This window comes from Ictalurus punctatus, chromosome 19 (genome assembly GCF_001660625.3).
Source record: "Ictalurus punctatus breed USDA103 chromosome 19, Coco_2.0, whole genome shotgun sequence".
Classification (NCBI taxonomy): Eukaryota; Metazoa; Chordata; class Actinopteri; order Siluriformes; family Ictaluridae; genus Ictalurus; species Ictalurus punctatus.
In genome coordinates, this window is record NC_030434.2 from 4,414,556 (window position 1) to 4,440,793 (window position 26,238).

Here is a 26,238-nt window from a genome sequence, read left to right on the forward strand (position 1 = left end):
ACCAAACTGTTGCATTCTTTCTTTGTGATGCTTTCCAGACTTTGGAATTGTTTGTTTCGGGCGGTTTCTCCCTTCATTCTTCTCTTCAGGAGGTGAAATGCTGCTCAATTGGGTTAAGGTCTGGTGATTGACTTGGCCACTCTAAAACCTTTCACTTTTTTCCCTTGATGAAGCAGATAATTGTTGAGTGGCAGTGTGTTTTGGATCATTGTCTTGCTGCATGATGAAGTTCCTGCCAAATTATATTGGATGCATTTCTCTGGAGATTGGCAGACAATGTTTCTGTAGACTTCTGAATTCATTGTTCTGCTTGAGTTACATCATCAATAAAGATTAGTAAACCCATTTTAATGTCCTTTGGGGGCTGTTTTGCATATTTGTGCTGTTGTGAGGGATTCTATTCAGGAGGTTGAATAATTCTGAACCTGGAGAACTTATTACACGTTACATTTTCAGTTGAATTTGGGGAAACCACTTGAAGCATTTGTTGTGTTGAACTATTTCAGTTGCTTTTGTTTGATTTGTTCATTGCAAACATCTGAAAGTCTGTAAATTTTGACAATAAACCTGATTTGCAATGGGGGGGTGAATGATTTTGATTGCAACTGTAGCTTATTCCCAATTAGGGTGTTTGCATTTTTCCAATTTGAAGGATTGAGAGAGATTACACTGATAGATAATGCTGTCAGGCTTCCCCAGTTACACTAATGCTTACATCCTTTAAATAAACACAATTAAATTGGATACTTCCATTTTAAAAAAGTGGAAAGTCTGACCCAGCCTACAGAAGTTGGCTGCAACATATCCATCCACTCTATGTGTCAGTGCTATGGTTCAGCACCTGTTAGCTGCACTCTGCTAATGATCATCTCTGCTCCCTTTCAGTGCTGCAGCAATTCTGTTCTCAGCTGAATCAGTATGCTTAATTGCTCCATGGGCACATGAAATGTGTACTTTTGAAGAACAGCTGGACACATTCTCTTCTTTCTCCACTCAGACAGATGGTTAGTAATAACTACAATAAAACAGCAAGTCAGGATACATAACAACAACTTCTTGCACAATTTAATGAGCACATTTAATAGGAAGAACCATAATTCAGCTATTTAAAGAAGAAGAAGTAAGACTTCATCGTAGGGACCACTCATTAGGTATTAATTTATACTTAATACTTGTGCATGTAGGTAGTGAATATAGCATTTAATCAACCCAAGATCCACCAGGAGATACTGCAATTCCCATACCTGTTCCTCATTCCCAATATATAGACTCCATTCACATGCACAGTTTGCATTGTAACTGGAGTACTTGACTCTTCCAGTTTAGACTGTTACTATAAACAAGCTCTCAAGTGTATTCAACTGCCTCCACCTCATAGTGACACATTGACTTGGCAACGTTATCAACTTACTAGAGTGTTATTTATTCTTACCTTTTATTCTCATTAATAACTTCTGTTTCTGGCTTATGCAGGCTAATTATCCACTAGCAATAAAAAAAATAATTTGAATAGGCATTATGCTTTCAACTAATTGTTTTAACAACTGATTTGCATCATCATACACAGCTGACCCAATAAAAATGTAAAAGTTGTGAAAAATAAAAAAATTGTAAATCAACAATTTGAATAGAAGGGCAAAAAATGAGTTCAGTAATTCTGTTTCTTCACTTTTTTGGCTTATGGTGGCCCTGAGAGTCAAGTTTGTTTTAAAGAAAAAAGGTCATCCTTAAATAAAACCATTTAAAAATATTCCCTATATAAAATAAAGTGGACAATAATATTTTGACAATAAACATGGCCAATAAGGAAATCTGACTGACAGATGACAACCCACAGACCTTTATCCCATAGAAAACATGCAAGGTTACCTAGTTTATTCCATAGCATGACTGAATATATAAATCTGATTGGCTCAATATGCAAGATATAAAATCAAGATATAATCAATGGACTGAAATAAGTTCACCGAATCCTGTCTTTAAAAGTTATTAACGAGTTTTGTGTTGAGTAAATAAGGAAGAAAACATGACAGACCATGCAGTTATACAAAAATAATGCATGCCGGGGATACCGTCCTGAAGTGCACTGTTTTCATATAACCATATGGTCTGGAGTGTGTTATTTGCCAATGATTGCAATGTTTAAATTATTCCTGAACAATGCTTCACACATTTTGATGCTTCATACTTAGATTTAATGAGTTAGTTATATTTAAGTTATTTCCTGTTCTCACTTAAGGCATTCGTTTACCAGCCTTTCTCTCTCTTTCTTTCGTGCTCGCTCGCTCGCTTGCTCGCACTCTCTCTCTCTCTCTCTCTCTCTCTCTCTCTCCCTCTCTCACGATCTCCCCTTCTGGCAGCGCGCTAGGAGAGATGAGAGGCCGCGCACATGCACGAGCTACATGTACGAGTACTCAGCGAGCGCATGCTCTTCGATTGTTGACAACTGGGACATTGTTTACTATGTACACGTGCGTTTGTTTTGTTTCTGTTCTGTCTCCTCCCTGTTCTGTTATTGGTTGATGTTTGGGGTGTGGCTTTAATGTTTTCAGCTGCCAGCACTTAGCGCTGATTATGCTTGATATATATACCGTGCACCTCCCAGTACATGGCGCGGAGTATTACATTAGATTAGTTAAGGTATGTTCCTTGATAGTTATATAGATATATAGATATAGTTATATAGTTAGTTTCACGTTCGATTAGTTCATTTAGTCCACGCTGGTTTTTCTGCTCCCAGTTCATAGTACTAGTTCATGTTTCCTGTTTTGTGTCTTGACCCTGTTTTCTGTGACTGCGACTTTGATTCCTGTTTTGCCCCCTTTATGTCTGTTTGCTGATCGCCCGACCCTTTGCCTGTCTTGACTACATTTTGGATTACGATTTGGATTTGTCTGTCTTTGTCTCCCTTAATAAATACGTCTTTTCCTGCACCTGCTTCTGTACTCAACTCCCTTACATCTCGGGACGTGACAGAATACTCTGCCTAAAAACATGGAAGCGGCAGTAGAACGAGGAGAGCATCATGGCAGTAAATATATGGATTACTGGCCACGATACAAATTAGTCCAGTTTCCCCAGAGGGACCACCTGTTGTTGTTCCTTGTTCAAAGCCAGGTGTACTTCGCTAGCCTGGCACATCCCAAGCCTGTCATGAAACGGTGGCTGGGGTTCTTAGTGTCCCGGTTTTGTGGCCCGGCCCGTGACTGGGCGGAGCAGCTGATCCGTACAGGGTTCAGTCCCCCAATAACGTCACTCAGTTTGCTGAACGTTTTCTGCAAGAGTTTGCGCAGCCAGGGCAACTAAAAAGCCTGGATTTACTGGAGAGGGGATGCAATGGGATGAACATGTTTGACCTACCTTTCCACCTCTATTATGAGTGGGTGGATCGGGTAGCATCTGCAGCTCCTTCAGAGGACTGCTAGAAAGAGTCTGAGCTACAGTGTCACACAAGCAAGAAGCTGGGTCTCCAGGAAGCATTTTTCTGCTCCAAGGAATGTTTCAAGAAAAGCTGGCGTAAGCACAAACTGCTACACAAGAAAGCCCCTGCGGAACTACAGCCAGAGGTCAGTGTGGTGACCTCAGAGTTACAGCCTGAGACCCACGAGGAGGTCTCACCTGCTGAGCTCCAGCCAGAGGTCAATGTAGCGACTTCGGCACCAGAGCTCGAACCTGGGACTGATGAGGTGGTCTCACCCGCTGAGCTCCAGCTGAAGACCCACAAGGCGGCCTCGCATGCTGAGCTCCGGCCAGAGAACCAGAGCTGAAACCTGAGATCCATGAGGTGGTCTCAGCACCTGAGCTCCAGCCAGAGGTCAACATGGCGACCTCAGACCCCAAGCTCAAACCTGTGACCCATGAGGTGGTCTCACCTGCCGAGCTTCAGACAGAGACCAACGTGGCGACCTCAGAGCTCCAGCTTAAGATCCATGAGGAGGTCTCACATGCTGAGCACCAGCCAGAGGTCAACATGGCGACCTCAGAGCTACAACTTGAGACCCACGAGAGGGTCTCAGTACCTGAACTCCTGCTAGAAGTCAAGGTGGTGACCTCAGAGCTCCAGCTGGAGACCCACGAGGAGGTCTCAGCACCTGAGCTCCAGCCAGAGGTCAACATGGCGACCTCAGAGCCCGAGCTCGAACCTGGGACCCATGAGGTGGTCTCACCTGCCAAGCTCCAGCCAGAGTTCAACAAGGTGACCTCAACCCCAGAGTTGCAGCCTGAGACCCATGAGAAGGTCTCAGTACCTGAGCTCCTGATAGAGGTCAAGGTGGCGACCTCAGAGCTCCAGCCTGAGACCCATGAGGAGGTCTCAGCTTCAGAGCTTCAGCCAGAGGTCAACAGGGTGACCTCAGCCCAAGAGTTTCAGCCTGAGACCCATGAGGGGATCTCAGCTCCAGAGGTCCACTGTAATGCCAAGTTATTGTCCCAGGTCGAAGAGATGGCCAACCCAAGCTCTGCTCACGCCAAGTTCCTGACCCAAGTCGAAGAGACAGCTAACCCAGGCCCTGCTTACACCAAGTTCCTGTCCCAAGTCAGTGCCAAAGTCAGTAACAACCAGGTTCTGCTCATGCTTGAAGTTGAGGTCACGAACAATCAACCTCTGATCACACCGGAGTATGGTGATACAGACAACCAGGTTCTGCTCAGGCTTGACACCAACGAAACACACGACCAAGTACCCCTCAAGACCGAGTCTGCTGACAAGGAAGACCAAGTTCCCCTCCCAACCGAGTCTGCTGACACAGACGACCAAGTTTCGACCGAGTCAGTTGACACGGATAACCAAGTTCTGCTCACAACTGAGTCTGTTGACACAGACAACCAAGCTCTGCTCACGTCCAAGTCTGCTGACATGACCAACCAAGTTATGGTCACGCCAGAGTCTGTAGATATGACCAACCAAGTCTTGCTCACGCCCGAATCTGCTGACACAGCCAACCAAGTTCAGCCTGCAGAGTCCACTGAGAACGTCGCTTTGCTTTCCTGTTCCACTGAGGATGTCGCTCTGCTTTCCTGTTCTGCTGAGGATGTCGCTCTGCTTTCCTGCTCCGCTGAGGACATCGCTCTGCTTTTCTGTTCTGCTGAGGACGTCGCTCTGCTTTTCTTCTCCGCTGAGGACGCTGCGCAGTCTCCTGGTTCAGCTGGGGACATTTTGCCCAGGGGGCCAGGACCACCAATGGAGAGGAGTGTTTTGTGGTGTGCTAGGAGAGATGAGAGGCCGCGCGCATGCACGAGCTACATGTACGAGTACTCAGCGAGCGCATGCTCTTCGACTGTTGACAACTGGGACATTGTTTACTATGTACACGTGCGTTTGTTTTGTTTCTGTTCTGTCTCCTCCCTGTTCTGTTATTGGTTGTTGTTCGGGGTGTGGCTTTATTGTTTTCAGCTGCCAGCTGTTTTCATATACACTGCGCACCTCCCAGTACATGGTGCGGAGTATTACATTAGATTAGTTAAGTTATGTTCCTTGATAGAGATAGTTATATAGTTAGTTTCACGTTCGATTAGTTCATTTAGTCCACGCTGGTTTTTCCGCTCCCAGTTCATAGTCATAGTTCATGTTTCCTGTTTTGTGTCTTGCCCTGTTTTCTGTGACTGCGACTTTGATTCCTGTTTTGCCCCCTTTATGTCTGTTTTCCGATCGCCTGACCCTTTGCCTGTCTTGACTACGTTTTGGATTACGATTTGGATTTGTCTGCCTTTGTCTCCTTTAATAAATACGTCATTTCCTGCGCCTGTTTCTGTACTCAACTACCTTACGTCTCACTCTCTCTCTCTCAATCAAACTCTGTCCTGACCTTTCTGTGCTGATATACTTTACAAACCTGTTAAAAGGCACTGACACTGGAGAATCCTTCCATAAATGTTACATACAGTAAATGCCTAATAAATAACATTACCACATCAATTATTATATATTTTCTTTGTTAAACATCTTTTTAAAAAAAAAAAAAAAGTTTATTAATAGTCTTAGATTATGTGGCGCGTCTGCTGTACAAGTACCTGTGTATGAACAGTTACTACAGAAACAATAAGGTGTTAGAACGAGCACATTCCTATAAACCTATCGTTCGTGTTATAGCCGAAACTACAGTCCGAACCGTATAAAAACTGTACAAAAATAATGTAAAACTTCTGACATTATGTTACTTGTAGCCAGAAAATTGGATAAAAGATATCAGATGCTTGTGGTCTACTGAGAATCTGTGGCTGATACATTTTGTGCCAGTTGTATACAGTATGTGCACTGCTAAGCTCATACACTTGGTTTGGGTGAGTGGGCAATAAAGAACAGAGGGGAATGCACTTCACATCCCTGTCAATGCTCTTCTTTCTACATTAAGCCTATGTCTCCGGCTCATAAAATGCCATGAAAGAAAGAGGGAAGTAAACTCCCGGATGCTGTTTGAATGAATTCCTTAACGCCCCAGGAATATGTTTTTGAAGAGAGAATGAACTATTAAAAGTTATAGTTCTTTTTCCAATGACATTTCAAGCTAATTAGTGGAAGCAGAAGAGCATGTCAGTATTTTAATGACAACACAAGGGAAGTCCTGGATCGGCACCTGAGAGCTCAGCATGGCTCATTTATGGAAACATTGAAGTGTGTGTTCTCTTTGATCATTTTGGGTTATAAATGACCAATTCATAACCATAAGATATTTCAATAGTGACCTTTTCCATCTGTTACAGTGCTACACAGTGTTTTTCATCATACACATAAGGATGGCAACCAGAACTGTTCAAAGACCTATGACTGTTGTTCATTAGGCATTTACACTGAAAAAAAGATATCTTAGCAAGTAAAAATATATTGAACATTGGCACATTTATCTAATATTTCATATTCTGGCAGACCATGTTTCTTCTGTCTAGAAAGAAACGCTATAAAATAATCTGCCAACAGAATAAGACTATTTAAAGCTTGAAATTAGTAAAAATGTGTAGAAATAGGTTTATATTTATAATAGGAAAAATTAGATAAATATTCTAAACACACTATATGGACAAAAGTTTGTGGACACCTGACCCTCACACAGGTGGCGACTAAAGTGGATGCCAATGCGACTAACTATTTAATTTTGCGACCATGTTTTTTCTGCCAGTCGCCAGTGGCCACCGTTACCCACAAACAAAATTAAAAACTAATTAAATAGAAATTACCATACGTCTTGTTGTGTTAGCCATAAGTCTTGTGTTAATCTTGTTGTGAACTCTCATCTCCTCTTGCGCCTGCGTCTACTTGCCCTATCGCGTGCACTCTTGTATGGTTTCCAGTAAATAAACTCTGCACTCTTGTCCTGCAGTGGTTGAAGCGTCAGCTGTATAGATGAACAGGAACAGGTTTAACGTCACGTTTATCGGGTTAAAAAGTTGGAAGTGTTAACTTTATTAAAGGTGTTTAATTCAGTTTGATGTGGTTTAGTTCGTTGGAATTTGAATTTATCCGTTATATGTAGGCTAGCTAACTGCGTAGTTAACTAACGTTAGCCAGCTGACAAGAAAACCAAATGCACAAACGAAAAATATCAGACTTCTCCTCATTCCCTGCCCGTCCAAAGCCTGCCTCCTCTACATCAGATGCCGACAATGTTGAGACCAACTCGACCAGTGAAAGTTCTCAAGTGACATTTTAGTCATTCCAGACCGTTTCAATTGGTGTGCATCTTTTACATTTGATGACAGCCAAGCGCAGCGAGTTGAGTTTTCTTCTCCCGTCCCTGCGGCTCCCATCCCGGCAAGACCGCTTAAATCAGCTTGGTTACAAGAGCCTGGTTACGTTATGACAAAAGGAAAATGTACTGCACCTTTTGTGCTAAACCAGGACAAGATATTGCTGGTAAAACAGAGTTTGTTACAAGTCTGAGTCATAAAAAAAAAAAAAAAAAAAGAAACCATGAAGAAGCTTGGTGACAGTAAAAAATATAAGAATGCCAGGGATTGTGTCATTGCTAGGTCTGCCCCTCGTGCCACCCCAATCGTGAAAGCAGTGCAACATGCTAGTGATAAAGTCGCAGAAAAAGAAATGAGGGAATAGAAAATAAAATTCAATGCAGCCTACATGACTCTGAGCCTAAATAAGCAGGAAACAACTAATTGTACATAGTTGAATAAAAAAGTGAAAAAAGATAATATGATTTGGTAATATGATTCAATATGATATACTCAACATTGCACACATTGTATATGTAAAGAATATGTTGTGTAAACTATGGTAGGCAGAGTAAACAAAGGCAGACAGTATAGAGGGGAAAGAAAAGGCAGTGTGAGGTAGCTGTTTAACAATGATATTACCATGTCATATGACATCACTATATTTTGGCTCCTGAAAATTTTATTTAGTGCCTAAATATTTTGGGTTAAGGAGCCAATGGCTCCTAGATTTTTTTGTTGCCTGGAGCCCGGTGTGAGTCACACCTATATGTACTTATTGAACATCCCATTCCAGATTTATTCCCCCTTTTCTGGTATAATAAGCTCCACTCTTCTGGGAAGGCTTTCCACTAGATTTTGGAGTGTCACTGTGGGGATTTGTGTTCATTCAGCTACAAGAGCATTAATGAGGGCAGGCACTGATGCTGAGTTGAGGAGTGCAGTCGGTGTTCCAGTTCATCCCAAATGTGTGCACAGGGTCATTGTCATGCTAGAACAGATTTGGTCCTCTTTGCTCCAGTGAAGGGAAAATGTAATCCTACAGTATACAAAGACATTCTATACAACTGTGTGCTTCTTACTCTGGGGCAACAGGTTGGGGAAGAACCACATATGGGTGTGATGGACAAGGGAAAAAAGTATTGAACACGATAACTGAAAGGTATTTAATACTTAGTGGAGAAGCCTTTGTTTGTAATGACAGCTTCAAGACACTTCCTGTATGAAGAAATTAATGGGCCGCAGTATTCAGGTGTGATTTTCATCCATTCTTCTAAACATATTGTCTTTAAATCTTGTTCAATTGGATTCGAGTCAGGTGATTGACTGGGCCATTCTAACACCTTGATTTATTTCTCTGAAACCAATTGAGAGTTTTCTTTACTATATGCTTTGGACCGTTGTCCTGCTGGAAGGTCCACCCTTGTCTCATCTTCATCATCCTGGTGGATGGCAGCAGATTCTTCTCAAGAATCCCCCGGTAAATGGCTCCATTCATCGTTCCTTCAATTATATGAAGTCTTCCAGTACCATGTGATGAAAAACAGCCCCACACCATGATTTTTCCACCTCCGAACTTCACTGTTGGTGTAGTGTTTTTAGGGTGATGTGCAGTGCCATTTCTTCTCCAAACATGGTGTGTAGTATGAGAACCAAAAAGATCAATGTTGCTCTCGTTTGACCAGACTACACTCTCCCAGTATTTCATAGGCTTGTCCAAATGAGTTGTAGTAAACTTTAAACGAGCTTCGACATGCCTTTTCTTTAGTAATGGAGTCTTGCGGGTGAGCGTGAGCAGTGGAGTGCATTGCCTGTTGTTTTCTCTGTGACGATGGTACCTGCTGCCTCCAAGTGTTTCTGGAGCTCTTTCTGAGTGGTCCTTGGCTCTTGGGCTACTCTCCTGACTATTCTTCTTACTCCCTGGTCAGAAACCTTACAAAGAGCTCCTGTGCGTGGCCGGTTGATGACAGAGTGATGTTGCTTCCACTTGTGAAATGGTCTCAGTGGTGCTTACAGGAGGATTCGGAAGTTTTGAAATACATCTGTATCTGATTCCATCAATACGTTTCACAACAATAAGGTTGCGAAGGTCTTGGGATAGCTCTCTGCTTTTACCCATAACTTACATTTTTTCATTTAGCAGAGGCTTTTATCCAAAGTAACTTACAAATGAGAAAATACAAGCAAAGCGATATATCAAGCAGAGAACAATACAAGTAGTAGGGATGCACCGAAATGAATAGCCTCATTGGAAATATATTTAGTGAAAAAATATTGATGCATTCAATACTTATTTCCCCCACGGTACATAACTGCTTCTTTTGTGAATATTTGTCAAAGCGTTTTGTAAACCCCAAATTACCATGTGTTCTTAAAGTGTTTCTGTGTTGACTTCTGTCCTGTAACAGCAGTGGAAAAAACATAGGTAGTTAAAATCTTGAACCACTGATTTGCATTAGGGTTAAATACACTATATGGCCAAAAGTATGTGGACACCTGGCCATCACACCCATATGTAGATCTTCTCCAAACTTTTGCCACAAAGTTGGAAACACACAATTATCTCCAATGTCACTGTTTGCTGTAGCATTCCATTTTCCCCTCACTGGAAACCTGTTCCAGCTTGAACCCTGTGCGCAAAGCGAGGTCCATGAAGACATGGTTTGCAAGGTTGTAGTGGAAGAATTCAAGTGAGCACAGAGCCCTGACCTCAACCCCACTGAACACCTTTTTGATGAACTGGAACACCGACTGCACCCCAGGCCTCCTTGTGTAACATCAGTGCCTAATGCTTTTGTGGTTGAATGAACACAAATCCCCACAGTGACACTTCAAAATCTAGTGGAAAGCCTTCCCAGAAGAGTGGAGCTTATTAGGGGGATACATATGGAATGATATATTCAACAAGCATATATATAGTGTAATGTAATATTCTTTTTACATGACAAAAGTCTAAACATTTTAAACCAGTATTAGAAAAGTAGTTGTTATACAGAATACAGCAGGAAATATTTCACTTATAAGCATGATCACCATTTTCTCCCTTTCTTGCATAAATCAAGAAATATTGCAAACCATGGCCATAAGTGAAAACAACAGGTCTTCAACAAGAAATAATCCACCTGTTAGAAGAGACAGAAAAAAACAGGTCACGGCAGTCTCACAAATGCATACAAAAGAAGAAATTGAAGGACATCACAAACAATACTAGTGCCTGCAGTGACTTTAAAAGATCTATCACAGAATTTAGAAAAAATGGCATGACATCCCTACTAAAAATCCAGCTTGGTCTGACTAACTACCAACTCCCAAAACACAGTCCGAGCTGGTGAAGCTGATGTACCATCTTTATGAGCTGCTAAGTTGTTTTCTAGCATCCTTATTCATTCATTCATCTTCAGTACCACTAACCTGCTCAGGGTTCTGGTGGATCCTGAGTCTTTCCTGGGAACACTGAGCACTAAATTATTACTTGACTTGATAAATTTTTTGAATTTCTTTGAGATTTCGTAATTGGATTACTGTTGGTATTTTCTTAAAGCCGGAAAAGATGGTCTACCAGCTTCACAAGCTTTTTAAAGATTTTTGAGTTCTCCAGTATGGCAAAAAGAAGGGGAGAGAGCTGAGGTGAGAGAAGTCTAAGACTGGTGTAGGGCAGTTACTTACTGTCATGTATGGGAGGCTGAGACAGATGCAAATGTAGATAAAAGCTTTATTAGAGAAAGGCAGATAAATCCAAATCATGAATCAATATCGTAGTCAAAAACAGGCATGGGTCAGGCGATCAGCAAATGGGCACAAACGAGGCTAAACTAGAATCAAAGAAAGGTAGGCTATAAACAAGCTCAAAACCATGACACGGAACACGAGGAACAAAGTCTCGGCATGGTGATAACACTCAATACTTCGTGAAGTGCATAGACACACGAGGGGTAGAAATACTAAACGAAATCAAGGGTGAAACACAAAACAGCTGAGTACAATGATGCCGTGTAATAATCAGTGACAATACAGGGGCAGAGACAGGACAGAAACCATAACAATACACACATGTCAAAAGTAAACAAAGTCAATGTTACTGACAAACCCGGAAGCGTGCGCGCCGAGATTCAGAGGGGAAATCGTGACACTTACATTGGCCCTCAACCTAGAGGATGAAAGAGTACTGGTGTGCCAGTAAGTAACAATAAGGAGTATTTTGGAGGCTTAATTGAGTTCTAATCTCCCTCATCAAACCTGTCTCTCCTGCACACTATTTCTTCTTCTTTCATTCTGGGTCATCTCCAGGGTATTCACACATTCACATGCAGGGCCCAGTCAAGGCTCCACCCAAGCAAGACACAATAACAACCACTTCTGGTGTATTTAAGAGCTCACAACACTGGAAAAACTAAACTCAAGAAAGGACAATTACAGCTGAAAATAGAAAAGGTACAGCAGTGGGAGTGGAACCATCAATAACTTGTTCAATTAAAGAAAACCTTGACATCACTGCCAACAACTTATACTGGAAGAAGACAGTTATTATATTGACTTGGAAAAAGAAGCAAGTTGCTTTAACAATAGGCTTGTGAGATTGTCCTGCAACATTCAATTGTCCTATTGTATGTCCCCCTAAATGTCACAGAATGACAATATTATCACCTGTGGCTATGGAGGGGTGTACACTTTATGTCATTAAAATAAAATAAAAAATACTGGAATCTGGAAGTATCTACTAAACACTAGCATTAGGAATGCGTAAGGTTTACATAGGGCTACAAAATTGGCTCAAAATAGGACCAAAACACAAAACAATTTATTTTTGTCAATCTTAAAGCTATGCTTTCCCACAGACATTTAAATCTTCCAAGTTCATAGCCATTGGGATAGTTGGAATCTGTTGGCAATTCCCAACACTACTGTCAGTCATCCAAAACCTATTTAGCAAGTAAAATGAGTTAATGATGTACAGGCTTCAGATTTCTGTATAAGAAATATTAAATGCAAAGCAGCATTAAGAGAAACTGCCGACTTTGTAGATGACGCAATTGGCAAATAAGTTCTCTTATTTAGAAGCAGGACTGTCTGTACAGCTGCCATCTGGCTGTTCAGAGAAAACCCTTGATGTATTGAGTCATGACATTTTCATATGATTAACGCAAGCTTGTGGCACAGTTCCAAAATTTTTTAAACATGGTGTTCCATCCACATTTAAAAAGCATAATCTCTAGTCTATTTTAAAACATTCATAATTTATGAAGTTTTCCAGTCTGGTCTCAGATCATTTCACAGTACTGAAACTGCTCTTTTTAAAAGTGACCAATTGGCCTGTTATATGCTGTTGGCACTGGTCATTGTGCCCAAGGGTGAAAATCTAATTTCAGCTTTATGGATGGTGGCAATAACATAACATGATATTTTCTCAGGAGCAGTTCCTGAAGGTGACGTCAATGCTATACTTATGCTTATACTTATACTTACTATGCTATATAATATACTTATACCTTATTTTAAAACAGTGTGAGACTTCCAGTTGAAACACATGAAACACATAAAGAGCAGTCTTCCCACCACAAAGGACCAATTTCAGTATGCCTACTATCCCAACTGGATGCCATATCTGCTACCATCCACCTTTCTCTGACCCATCTGGACAAAAAGGACAACTATGTAAGGATGCTGTTCATAGACTTCAGTTCAGCATTCAACACAATCTTCCCACAACAACTGTAAACAAAGCTGAGCCTGCTGGGTCTGACCACCTCCCTCTGCAACTGGATCTTCGACTTTCTGACTGGGAGACCCCAGTATGTCAGGATAGGCAACTCCACCTCCAGTACTCTGAACACCGGTGCCCCCCAGGGATTTGTGCTAAGTCCACTGCTGTTTACCCTGCTGACTCATGACTGTGCTGCAAAGTTCAGTTCTAATCACATCATCAAGTTTGCTGATGACACTACAGTCGTGGGCGTCATCAGCAACAATTATGAGTCACCGCACAGAGAGGAGGTGAACCAGCTCAGAGAATGGAGTAGAGACAACAATCTAGCTCTTAATGTTGATAAGACTAAAGAGATGATTGTCGACCTCTCCATCATCGCGTCCACTTCCTGTGGAGGCTGAACAGAGCCAACCTCCCCTTTCCTATCTTCACCTCCTTCTACAGAAGGATGATAGAGAGCATCTTGACCAGCTGTCTCACCGTGTGGTACAGGAACTGCACAGTCTCAGACTGCAAGACCCTCCAGCGAATTCTGAGGACAGCTGAAAAGATCATCTGAGACTCTCTACCCACCATCAACACCCCATTCAACAACCACTGCATCCACAAAGGCTCAGGAAACCTTTGCAAGTGTTTTTAGTTAATTAGCTAATTAGAGATCTTCTCAGGTCAACATTTTTGTATTATAAATTCTTTAATCTTATTTTGAAAGAAATATTTTGAGATACTGGCTTTTTGATTTCCAGAGCTGTAAGCCCTAATCATCAATATAAAAAAAAAGGCTCAAAATATTCTACTTTATGTGTAATGAATCTAAAATATATGAATTTTTTTGAGATGCACATGTATAAATTTCATTTCTACACCAGTGACTTGCAGCTTTACCTTCCTATAATCATATAATTAAATTGCCACACAAATAATTTTATTCAACTAAATGCAAACAAAACAGCCCCTTTGTCCACTGTTCCCACATCAACTAATTAGTGTAAAAAAAACGAAAAAACAACCTAACAAAAAAAAAACTTTGGGGTAAATTTTGACCAAAAGCAGTTTGAATACCAAATCAATGCAACTGATTATTGAAATAATTTTAAAATTAAAGACAGCGTATTTAAATTAAGCACAATCCCCAAAATTAAACCATGTCCTTCCTGTTCATGACCTGTGTCACGTTCTCGTGGGCAGATAGCGCTGCGGTGACGACGTGCACGGAGAGCGCGCGTGCACGAACCAGAGCGAGCACATGCTCGTGCATTACAGAGAGACTTTATTTACTATAGACATGTGCACTTGTTTTGGATTCTGTTCTGTCCCCTCCCTGTTTAGTTATTGGCAGAGGGGCGAATGCGTGTTTTCAGCTGTCGGCATTTAAGGTAAATGTCATTAGTTATTTAAAGCCCTCGCGTTGCTGCGCACTTCGCGCAGTATTATAGGTTACATGTTTGGTTTCATGTTTCACGCCTCGTTAATGTGTAAACGTAAGAAGTTACATGTGCAATGGTGCTACGCGGTAGTGTTTCCATGCCTTGCTCTGATTTCCTGTTTCAGTCCTCAGTTCTAGTTCTATGTGTAAATGTTTACATGAGATTAATCTCATGTAAACATTTACACATAGAAATGTGTAATTGTGCAATGCTATGTGCTATAATTGTGCTATGTGGTAGTGTTTTAAAGCCAAGTTCTAGCTTCACGTTTCATGCCTCAATTCTAGTTTATGTTCTGACCTCGTTTCCTCGTTGACTTTAGTGGATAATAAAGACTTTTGATCCTGCACTTACTTCCTGTCCCAGTCTCTGTTCGTTACAACCTGTTTCATCCATTTAGGTTATTGGGATTATTTTGTATTTTGGGATCAGTCATCAGCATGACTGCAACTAATTCAAAATGCTTAATGCTTGGCTACTTTCAGGTGCAGAGAGATTATAATTAAACCGATTTTAGCTTCCATTCATTGACTAGCAATTTATTTTATGAATGGATAGAAAAAAAATTTTTTCATGGCCAAAATACTTGTATTACTGTAATTATTCTGCTTCTAGACCTAATCATAACAGTTATTCTGCCCTTAAAAATGATCAGTTACCACTGACTGTTCCTCAATCTTGACTAAAACAGAAAAGTGACCCTGCTTCTGAGGCTCTAGAACAAGTAGACAAGTAGATGTTTCTTCAAGTTCAGAATATAATTTTATTCCATAGCCCAGGAGAATGGTTAAATGCATACTGAATGTATGATTTGTGTGTATATATAAAGTTATGTCTGCATGTTATTGTCCTAAGCAGTAGAGAGGAGTAATTGGTTGAAATAAATGTTTAAATATTGCATGTTGTACAGCATTTTGGTCAGCTGACATTTTGTGCTTTAAATTAAAAAAATGACTTACTTACTTACTACAAGTGTAATATTAGTGTCATACGCCTTTTCATAGTTATTATGTGTATATGTTCCTCAAAATATGACCACTGTGAAAACCACTGGAGGAAAGGACCCAAAAGCAGAACACAGACTCAAGGTCTGAGGGCAATTGGTTTTATTTGAAGACCAGGAGAGTAAGAATGTGTGGGGGAAGAGAAGTGTGACTAGGTGCTCAAACCCCGGTCTACACATTGCAAATAGGGTGTGTTATTAGTGTGCCACGGGAGGGAGGATTGCAGCTTCGGTTCTGTGTTGCTGGAGAGGCCGGAGCTTGAAGTTGAGTTGATGACGAAAAGTCGAGTGCTCTGCTTGTGAGGTAGATGAGGTAGAATCTGGGCTGGATGTGGTAATAAGCAGGCAAGGGGTTGGACCTGAAGCACAGGAAAAAGCATCAATAGCATCAAAGTACTAAATAAAGCTTGAGAAAGGCCTCATCATATACTGTACTGGAAGCTGAAACGATCTGGCCAAGAGGGGCTGGAGAACTGGGATTTTTATGTGCTGGATGCTGATGAAGAGATAAGGAGCAGGTGCATCTGCCAAAGCAAACAGGAACCCTGTGATGTGGAGCGCCACGCCGCGTTCCACACAGACATATACACACAAACAGGAAGCAAATGAGAAACAAACACAGGAAACATGAGGAGGAGGGAGGACAAGGGGGCCAGCCATCCTTAGCCAAGCAGGTGGTTATGGGGGGCATGGAGGTGATGTCCTCAGTGGAGCAAGGGGGAAGAGTGATGTCCTCAGCGGAGCAAGGGGCAGAGCAAAGTCCAAAGTGGGGCAGGGTGGGTGGGGGAAATCGGGAGAAGGAGACATCTGGGTGAGATGGGCCAAGATGCAGTTTAGCAACTTCCCACTGAGCTCAATCCGGTGCATGGTGCAGCTGTTCTTGGTGAGTTCACGGATCTGTTGGGTCTACTGTCCGAGTGCATCTCGGGTAGAGAGGGCAGAGAACAGGCAAGCTGATTCTGCTGGGTCCATGGTGGCCAGATCATTCTGTGATAATCACAGGAGTAAAGGAACCAAAAACAGAACACAGACTCAAGTGCTGAGGACAACTGGTTTTATTTAAAGACCAGTTGAGTAGGAATGTATGGGGAGAGAAGTGTGGCTAGGTGCATTTTTTGAGGACAAAGCTCGAATCCAGGTGAAGAGTGGAGGTTATTATAACAACAAAGGGCGACTAAATCAACAGGATGTTCAAGACACATATATGTGAATGCGTGTGTATATATATATATATATATATATACATACATACAGTGCATCCGTAAAGTATTCACAGCGCTTCACTTTTCCCACATTTTGTTATGTTACAGCTTTATTCCAAAATGGATTAATGAATTTCCTCAAAATTCCACAAACAATACCCCATAATGACAACGTGAAATAAGTTTGTTTGAAATCTTTGCAAATTTATTTAAAAAAAAAAAATAAAAAAGCACATGTACATAAGTATTCACAGCCTTTGCTCAATACTTTGTTGAAGCACCTTTGGCACCAATTACAGCCTCAAGTCTTTTTGAGTATGATGCTACAAGCTTGGCACACCTATTTTTGGGCAGTTTCTCAAATTCTTCTTTGCAGGACCTCTCAAGCTCCTCAGGTTGTATGGGGAGCGTTGGTGCACAGCCATTTGCAGATCTCTCCAGAGATGTTCAATCGGGTTCAAGTCTGGGCTCTGGCTGGGTCACTCAAGGTCATTCACAGAGTTGTCCTGTAGCCACTCCTTTGTTATTTTGGCTGTGTGCTTAGAGTCATTGTCCTGTAGGAAGATAAACCTTCGCCCCAGTCTGAGGTCCAGAGCGCTCTGGAGCATGTTTTCAACAAGGATGTCTCTGTACATTGCTGCATTCATCTTTCCCTCGATCCTGATGAGTCTCCCAGTTCCTGCTGCTGAAAAACATCCCCACAGCATGATGCTGCCACCACCATGCTTCACTGTAGTGATGGTATTGGCCAGGTGATGAGTGGTGCCTGGTTTCCTCCAGACATGATGCTTGCCATTCAGGCCAAACAGTTCAATCTTTGTCTTGGTCTTGGTCTTAGAGTCCTTCAGGAATATCCAGGCAGGCTGTCATGTGCGTTTTACTGAGGAGTGGCTTCTGTCTGGCCACTGATTGGTGGAGTGCTGCAGAGATGGTTGTTCTTCTGGAAGGTTCTCCTCTCTCCACAGACACGCTGGAGCTCTGTCAGAGTGACCATTGGGATTTTGGTCGCCTCCCTGACTAAGGCCCTTCTCCCCCAATCACTCAGTTTGGCCAGGCGGCCAGCTCTAGGAGGAGTCCTGCTGGTTCCAAACTTCTTCCATTTACGGATGATGGAGGCCACTGTGCTCATTGGGACCGTCAATGCTGCAGAAATGTTTCTGTACCCTTCCACAGATCTGTGCCTCAATACAGTCCTGTCTCGGAGGTCTACAGACAGTTCCTTGGACTTCATGGCTTGGTTTGTGCTCTGACATGCATTGTTAACTGTGGGACCTTATATAGACAGGTGTGTGCCTTTCCAAATTATGTCCAATGAACTGAATTTACCACAGGTGGACACCAATCAATTTGTAGAAACATCTCAAGGATGATCAGTGGAAACAGGATGCACCTGAGCTCAATTTTGAGTGTCATGGCAAATACTTATGTACATGTGCTTTTTTGTTTTTTATTTTTAATACATTTGCAAATATTTCAAACAAACTTCTTTCACGTTGTCATTAAGGGGTATTGTTTGTAGAATTCTGAGGAAAATAATGAATTTGATCCATTTTGGAATAAGGCTGTAACATAACATAATCTGGAAAAGGTGAAGCGCTGTGAATACTTGCACTGAATGTATGTATGTATGTGTATATATATACACACACACGCACATTCACATACATGTTTGTTGAACATCCCGTTGATTTAGTCGCCCTTTGGTGTTATAATAACCTCCACTCTTGCTGGAAAGCTTTCCACTAGATTTTGGGGCGTGGCTGTGTGGATTTGTGTTCATTCAGCTACAAGAGCATTAGTGAGGTTGAGGTCAGGCGCTGATGTTGGGTGAGGAGGCTCCAGTTGCAGTTCATCCCAAAGGTGTTCAGTGGGGTTGAGGTCAGGGCTCTGTGCAGGACGCTCGAGTTCTTCTACTCAAACCTTGACCAATAATGTCTTCATGGCGTTTGCTTTGTGCACAGGGGCACTGTCATACTGGAACAGGTTTTGGGCCTCTTAGTTCCAATGAAGGGTAATAGTAATGGAACAGCATACACAGACATTCAATACAATTGTGTCCTTCCAACATTTTGGCCACAGTTTTGGATAGAACCACATATGGTAGTAATGGTCAGGTGTCCACATACTTTTGGCCATATAGTGTATATAAATATTGTATACAATATAGTATACAGTATAGTGTATACAAATATAAATATTTGGTGTAATTTTCTGTAATTTGTACCTTTCAGTTACGTATATGGCTTGAAAGCGAGTCATTCTATTCTGCCTATATTTGTTGTATGTGTTTTATCCAGATATGTCCTGCTCTTTTTGCTAGTGTGTTAATGTTAGCCGACATATTAGATTTTTTTCCATACTAAATGCATTTTAAACTCATGTACATCAGGCAATATAGTTAATCAATAAAAACAATAATGTTTGTATTCTCATAAGACATCTGTAATACTGAGGATGAAGCATTGAATTATTATTTAATATTTACTGAGTGGAGAAGTGTGCAGCACAATCCATGTTATAAAATATTCTCTGTTACACCTCTGATTCATTTCGGTGTCTATCTCTGACTTTCTCTTCCCTAATATGACTTGAGTGGAGTATTGCTAAACATCATGTCTCTTTGATGGTATCTGTTGATTAATGTGCTTGAGTTAATCCCGTGTAACTACTACGGAGCACTATATTAGTTCCAGAGATTCACTTTAGAACTGAATGTAGGCCTACTATCTGCTTGGTTGATTGTCTATCAGCAAGATTAAGGACCTATGCTTAAATTGTCATTAAGCAAGTCTTGCCTCTACCTGTACTTACACATCAATCACTGTTTAAATCCATATTTTGTTTGTTGAAAATGCTCTATATTTTTTAAACAGTGATTACTGAAAATGAATGAGCATGAATACATTTCTTGGCCTTTTTTTTTTTTTTATTACACTTATATTTACAAGTGTCACGTATCGGGAAACTCTGGACTCCACTTCCCATCAGCCACTGCACTGCTCTAATTGTCACATGACCACCTGCACCTGATTCATGTTTTGGTTAACGAGCACTCATGTGTGTATATATAGTCCTTGTCGGCACCATTATCTTGTCTTTCGTTGTCTTAGAGACCTGTGTTCCATGTTTGACTCACGTTGTTTATGTCTCGGTGTTTGTTTCTTGCCACAGTGTGTTTAGTCAAGTTTTCTTAGTGTCTTTGTTTCTCCGTACGTTGCTTCTAATAAATGTCATTATCTGCACCTGCTTCTGGCTCAACTTCCGATTTGTGACAACAAACCTGAATTTTTGGTAAATGAATATTTACCTCCTGAATTTTCTCTTTTCTTAAAGTTAGAAATTTTTCATGGAATGTTATTTTAAACCAAAAGCGTGTGTGTGTGAATGCATGCAAGGTGATAAGTGTTGATATAAGGTGACAGAGTGACCTCTCTGAAAGGCAACCGCAGATGATTTCCCTGAGGTCAACAGTTTATTCGTGGTTCTTTTAGTAAGATAAAGGTATCACGATAAAACAAGCTCTCTTGGCAGCCTCTTTTACTCTGCCATTATCAAAGCAGCTGTGAATGACAGTGAGCCTCAGTGCAGTGAATCACACACGCTGGCACAAGACCAACACTAAGATCACTCACGTGTGCCAAAATTCTTGCGCTTTTCATTGTCACTTCTCATCCTGTCCAGTGCTCCACATTAGAAGCAAAATAGATTGATTATGCAGTAGATATACTAACACAGCATTTCTCTGTTTCTTTCTTTATCTCACCATCTCTTTTCCTCTCTGTGTTTTGACTGATGCATGGCTTACTTTCTGTTACAAGCCATTCTGTGATGATATTCTCTGCCGGAGATGCGGACGCACATGAATGCTCACCCTTAGAGAATATATGTCTCTGTGTCTAAAAAAGGACGTGCATTGCTTTCAATAGAACTTGTGTACAGGTTCAGGGATTACATTAAATAGTACCTCCTCACAGTATGTGTAGGCAGCACTGTGTGCCATTGAGCTCAGTTACTGATCATCAGTTATGCTGACCTGCTATCATCTTGCAGAACACACTGCAAAAAAAAAAAAATCTTAGAAAGTGAAAATATTTTGAATATAGTAAAATTGATTTAGCATTTTCTATTAGATTATAATAAAACAAATATTAAATTATTCAATCTATTTCTGGACATTTATTAATTTCAGGCTTGAAATCACTTTGTTCTGTTCAGCGGTTTAGACATTAATGGCTGTGTGTTGAGTTATTTTGAGGGGACAGCAAATTTACACTGTTACACAAGCTGTACACACACTACTTTACATTGTAGCACAGTGTCATTTCTTGAGTGTTGTCACATGAAAAGATATAATCAAATATTTACAGAAATGTGAGGGGTGTACTCATTTTTGTGAGATACTGTAAGTGTAGGCTATATTTTGACAGTGCATCTGTTTTGACCAGCAAAAAAGGACAAGTGGATGACAACCTCTTAGAAATGGCAGCAGCCAGATCAATGCATGAGGTACATTTGTAGCGTCCACAATCATGTGTGTTTACGCAATGCAGAGGGCAAATTGTTAAAAGAAAAAGTGTTATAAAACTTAGGCTATGTTAATCTCAATGATATTGTGGGCTCAACAATTTTACCTCATTTCTTGACCCGGCCACTGTTTTGTCTAGGAGATCCACCTGTTATCCCCTTGTTCTCTCCTTTGTTGTGGTCTTGGCAAAACCTGTGGACTCTCATTGGCATATTGTCAGTCTGTGATGACATTTAGCCAACTGTATTATAAAGGACAACTAAATGTTATAAAATAAAATACTGTATAGAAAATGTTCCTTATCCAGGTATCTAGATATATTCATTCATCCATCTTTGGTAACCATTTTAGCTGGTCAGGGTAGTGGATCCAGAGCCTATCCAGTGAACACTGTTTGCAAGTTGGGGATACACCCTCCATTACAATCAATAAATAATGTAAGTTACTTCACTGAGCAAGAGACTGAGAAAGTAAACTGTCATTGCTTACAAGTACAGTAATTTGTTTTTCTGAATGGAAATATGAATAAAGAACGATACTAACCAATTTAACAACTTTTGCAATTGAAGTGAAATTATTGGTTAGAACTGAGAATTAATGGTTGAAAAGCAATTGATTGTTTTTGCCTTGAAATTAAAATAGTTTGATGGGAAAGCTTTAAAGCAGGGGTCTCCAGTTGTGCCCCCAAAAGCCTTGGTGTGCTGCTGTACCCCAAATCCTCCCATCACCATTCACCTCACTAGCAATGGCCAAGTGTGGGTGGAATCTGTGTTCTTTGTTCTCTAACCAGACAGTAATAGCACAACATGGCATTGAATACAATAAATGTGCACAGGAAGGCAAGCACATGCCACAAATGACTGCCATGCAAAAATACAAACACACAAAACCTCCCACTAGTCACTTGCAGGCTAATCAGCTTCATAACATTGCAAACAAAATAAACTGTTCAATAAGCCACATTACAAAAAAAGTACACTGTAATATATATATATTTTTTAACCAGATAGGGCTACTTTTTACACTCTTACATCCACCAGCAGCACATATCAGTTGCTTAGCTAACTTAGCTAGCAATATTGCTACTTTAAAGCTTATTTTTCTCCACAAACAAAAACTGTTTCAGCGTAAGCCCTGCTGCATAACCAAATAAACCCCATTTTACCCACATTATGATGCTGATATAGCTCCACCTCCTTTATCTTCACTGATTAGTTAGCAATATAACCAAGCAAAAAATAAAATCAAATAAAATAAATTGACCTTATTCTGCTTATTTAAAAATAATTTGGTATACTTGCTTTGATCACATTACTTTTAACAATTATTTTACATCATGGTCTTCATATTTTTCCAAGGTATTTGTAAAAGTAGTACAATAATAATATGACCTGACACCACTAAGGGCAATAATGAAGTACAAAATATAATAATAATAATAATAATAATAATAATAACAACAACAACAACAATGGGGTGGGTTATTAATAAGATGGAGAGGAAAACATAAACTTTCCCTTTTAGGTATTTAAACACTATTTGGTTAATTGGTTAGAAACATGTTCATTAAATTTGATATACTGTAGATTAACATCTATGGTTAATTTATTTCAGTAATTATTATCAACTTCTTTAAATCCACTTTTTCCACTGCTGTGTCCCTCAGATGTACATCCAGACCACCACCCTCACCATCTCTCTAAGTCTAAGTGCCTCGGTATCACTGGGGATGCTTTACATGCCGAAGGTCTACATCATCATCTTCCACCCAGAGCAGAATGTGCCAAAACGCAAGCGCAGTTTCAAGGCCATTGTCACTGCAGCCACCATGTCGAGTAAGCTCACCCAGAAAGGTGGTGATCGCCCCAACGGAGAGGTCAAGACCGAGCTCTGTGACAGCATGGAGACCAACAGTGAGTGTTCTAATTAGATGTACCAGGTAACAACAGCTGCAAAAAAAAATCAAGCTTGAGTTTAACTACTGTAGATCATTTAAGGTATGTAATGAGCAGGTATACCTCTCAAACTTGTGCATGAAATTCTTGTGAGGTCATTGTTGAACCTGTTGGTAAGAGTGAAATGAGTGAAAATGCATTGTTCAAAAATGTTTCTCCACTGTTCGGCAGCACCGTCCACCAAGACGACATATGTCAGCTATACCAATCACGCCATCTGAGTAGGGACTGCCTTGATGGAGGGATGAAGCCTCTCCAAATCTGCAAATGTGATCCTGACAGGCAGCCGAGCATGAGACTTTCCTGTCATTCTGCATAAAACATGGGAGAGAAAGGGACCAGTGCATCGCACCAGTGGGGGTACTACACTGCAATCTAGTGCTACCACTACTGACACACACACACACACACACACACACACACACACACACACACACACACACACACACAAAAAAAAAAACAAACAAAGCACAAACAATCAAAGAAAAAGGAATGGAGATGCAGGCTTGCAGGTGTGGCAAATAAAATAAGTAAAAAAAAAAAAAAAAGAAAACATAAAAAAGCATCCCACTAAAATGAAAAGAAAACATGCTACAGTTCAAAAAGAGATGTGAAAATGGTATTTCCATTGAATCTTTTGAAATGTGATCATAAAAAGAAGAGATATATGAAACCTACCAGAGCTGACCATGTTTGTTGTAATTCCTATTGTATGTATTTTTGTGGATGTGCTATTTTTTGTTCTTCAAATTCTTGTTCTACGTTGTCGAAACCTGCATAACAAGATGAGCTGTGTCTTGTATTGGCTAAATGGATTATAGCTCACACTGTAAGTGCCATGAATGACGCATGCCAGTTTTTTTAATACAAAATGATTTATTTATAATAAAGGAATGTTTTGCAAATGTGTAGCGTTGTTAGATATACATTTAAAAGCCTGAAGATTTGTTTCTCACATACAACAGTCAAAAAGAAATCTCAGTTGTATCAAATTCAGCACCAGACACACTCTTCCTTCCTACTGAGTTCTGCTGAGTTTCTCCAGATACTGTACAGCTGTAGTTCAAGCATATTTGACTGTGTTGCCTTTCATTGTATAAATTCAGGTGGTGTATTTTTAGGGCCTGTCAGCTCACAATCTTATTTATTTGAGATAAACCAGTACTCCTATGTTACTACTACATGTGACCTAAATGCCCAGTTAAGTGTCAGTCAGTGAGCCTCCTTCTGTCTCCTCTTCAGGAGGTGAAATGCTGCTCAATTGGGTTAAGGTCTGGTGATTGATTTGATTAGTCTAAAACCTTCCACTTTTTCTTTCTGCATGCAGAAGTTTTTCCCAATTAGATGCGTTTCTCTGTATACCATAATGGGAGGCAGAATGTTGACTTCTGACTTCATTCTTCTGCTATCACCATCATTTACATCATCAATAAAGATTAGTTTCAGAAGCAGCCATGCAAGCCCAAGGCATGACACTACCTCCACCATGATGAGATCCATTCTTTCTCCACATTTCAACCTTTACATCACTTTGGTAGAGGTTAATCTTGGTTCTATAACTTTTGTGGCTCATGCTCTGGATTTCTTTGAGAAATCCAATCCAACTATCTGATGCTTACTGTTCATGAATGGTTGGCATCTTGTGGTGTGGGCTCTATATTTCTACACTTGAAGTCTTCTTGGAATGGTGGATTGTGATACCTTCACCTCTACCCTGTGAATGTTGGTGATGTGACTGACTGTTGTTTTTGGGTTTTTCTTCAAAGCTTTCACAATGTATGTGTCATCAGCAACTGTTGTTCCCTTTCAAAGGGAACTAAATGTTGCATGAGCTCCATGCTATGGGAAGACCGGTATCTGAAGCTTGTGTATAATCATGCCTACTTATAGGGCTGCCGTGATCAGGTGAAGTGGCAATTAAGTGCGTTGAGTGATATAAAAACGGCACCTGTAAACGGCGCCGTAAGCCTTATTATCTTCAGCGAGGCTACATGTTGGTCGTTTGTGATCTTCAAAAAAAAAAAAAGAAAGAATGAAAATTATGAGTGAGAGAGAATTCAGGAAGTGTTATGTCTTGCTCCTGATTCATCACAGGGGGGACAGGGGACACACTTTCTGTGTGAAATGTCTAGGGATGGAGCACACCAGGGCAGCCCTCGAGAGGTCTGACTCTGCACATTGTGAACGCCTTACAATTAAGCAGCTCCACTCGCAACTCGCTCTCTTCTCGGCCATAGGGGGTTTGGTTTCAGAGCCTCATGGATCTGGGCCGGCCGCTGCTGAAGCAACCAGCTGGCTCAGGTCATGGGGATCTCGTATGGATCTGGAAGAAGAGCCGGAGATGAGTGCTGCTCTATCTCTTTCTCTGTCTTCTGGGTCTGGCTCTCCACCAGATTTTGGAGCTTGCGTCGTGACTCCTCCTCCTGCTATGGAAAGCCCCAAAAAAATTCCTCTCTGACTCCGTGGGCCCAGAAGGGTGAGCTAAAAACTGAGAGCAGTTCTCAAGCATATAAACAGCTGCTTGAAGGCTGGATGAGCTTTGTTTGACCCGGTGAAAATAAATCTCCCTTACACTTACCTTATTTCCAGAAGTGCATAACAAAATATTATGCTTCTAGGGAAAACCATGCATAAGCCATATTTATAACCCCGTGATGTTGGATTATTCGGCCATCGTGGGGAATGAACGGCATGGCTATTTATCTATGCTGAACACTTGCGTGCTACCTCTCTCCATCAATGGCAGTTAATTTAGGGGGGCTG

At 40.9% G+C, this 26,238-nt stretch overlaps 1 protein-coding gene across 1 annotated transcript in view; it reads left to right on the forward strand.

The window, feature by feature from the left end:
- Nucleotides 1–24,380, forward strand: part of grm8a (glutamate receptor, metabotropic 8a) — a 170,778-nt gene extending 146,398 nt beyond the window's left edge. The window contains exons 8-9 of the mRNA XM_017494913.2: nt 23,187–23,433; nt 23,647–24,380. Of these exons, the coding sequence (XP_017350402.2) occupies nt 23,187–23,433; nt 23,647–23,696 (297 nt within the window). The 3' untranslated portion in view covers nt 23,697–24,380. The remainder of the gene's footprint in view (nt 1–23,186; nt 23,434–23,646) is intronic.
- Nucleotides 24,381–26,238: the final 1,858 nt, after the last annotated feature.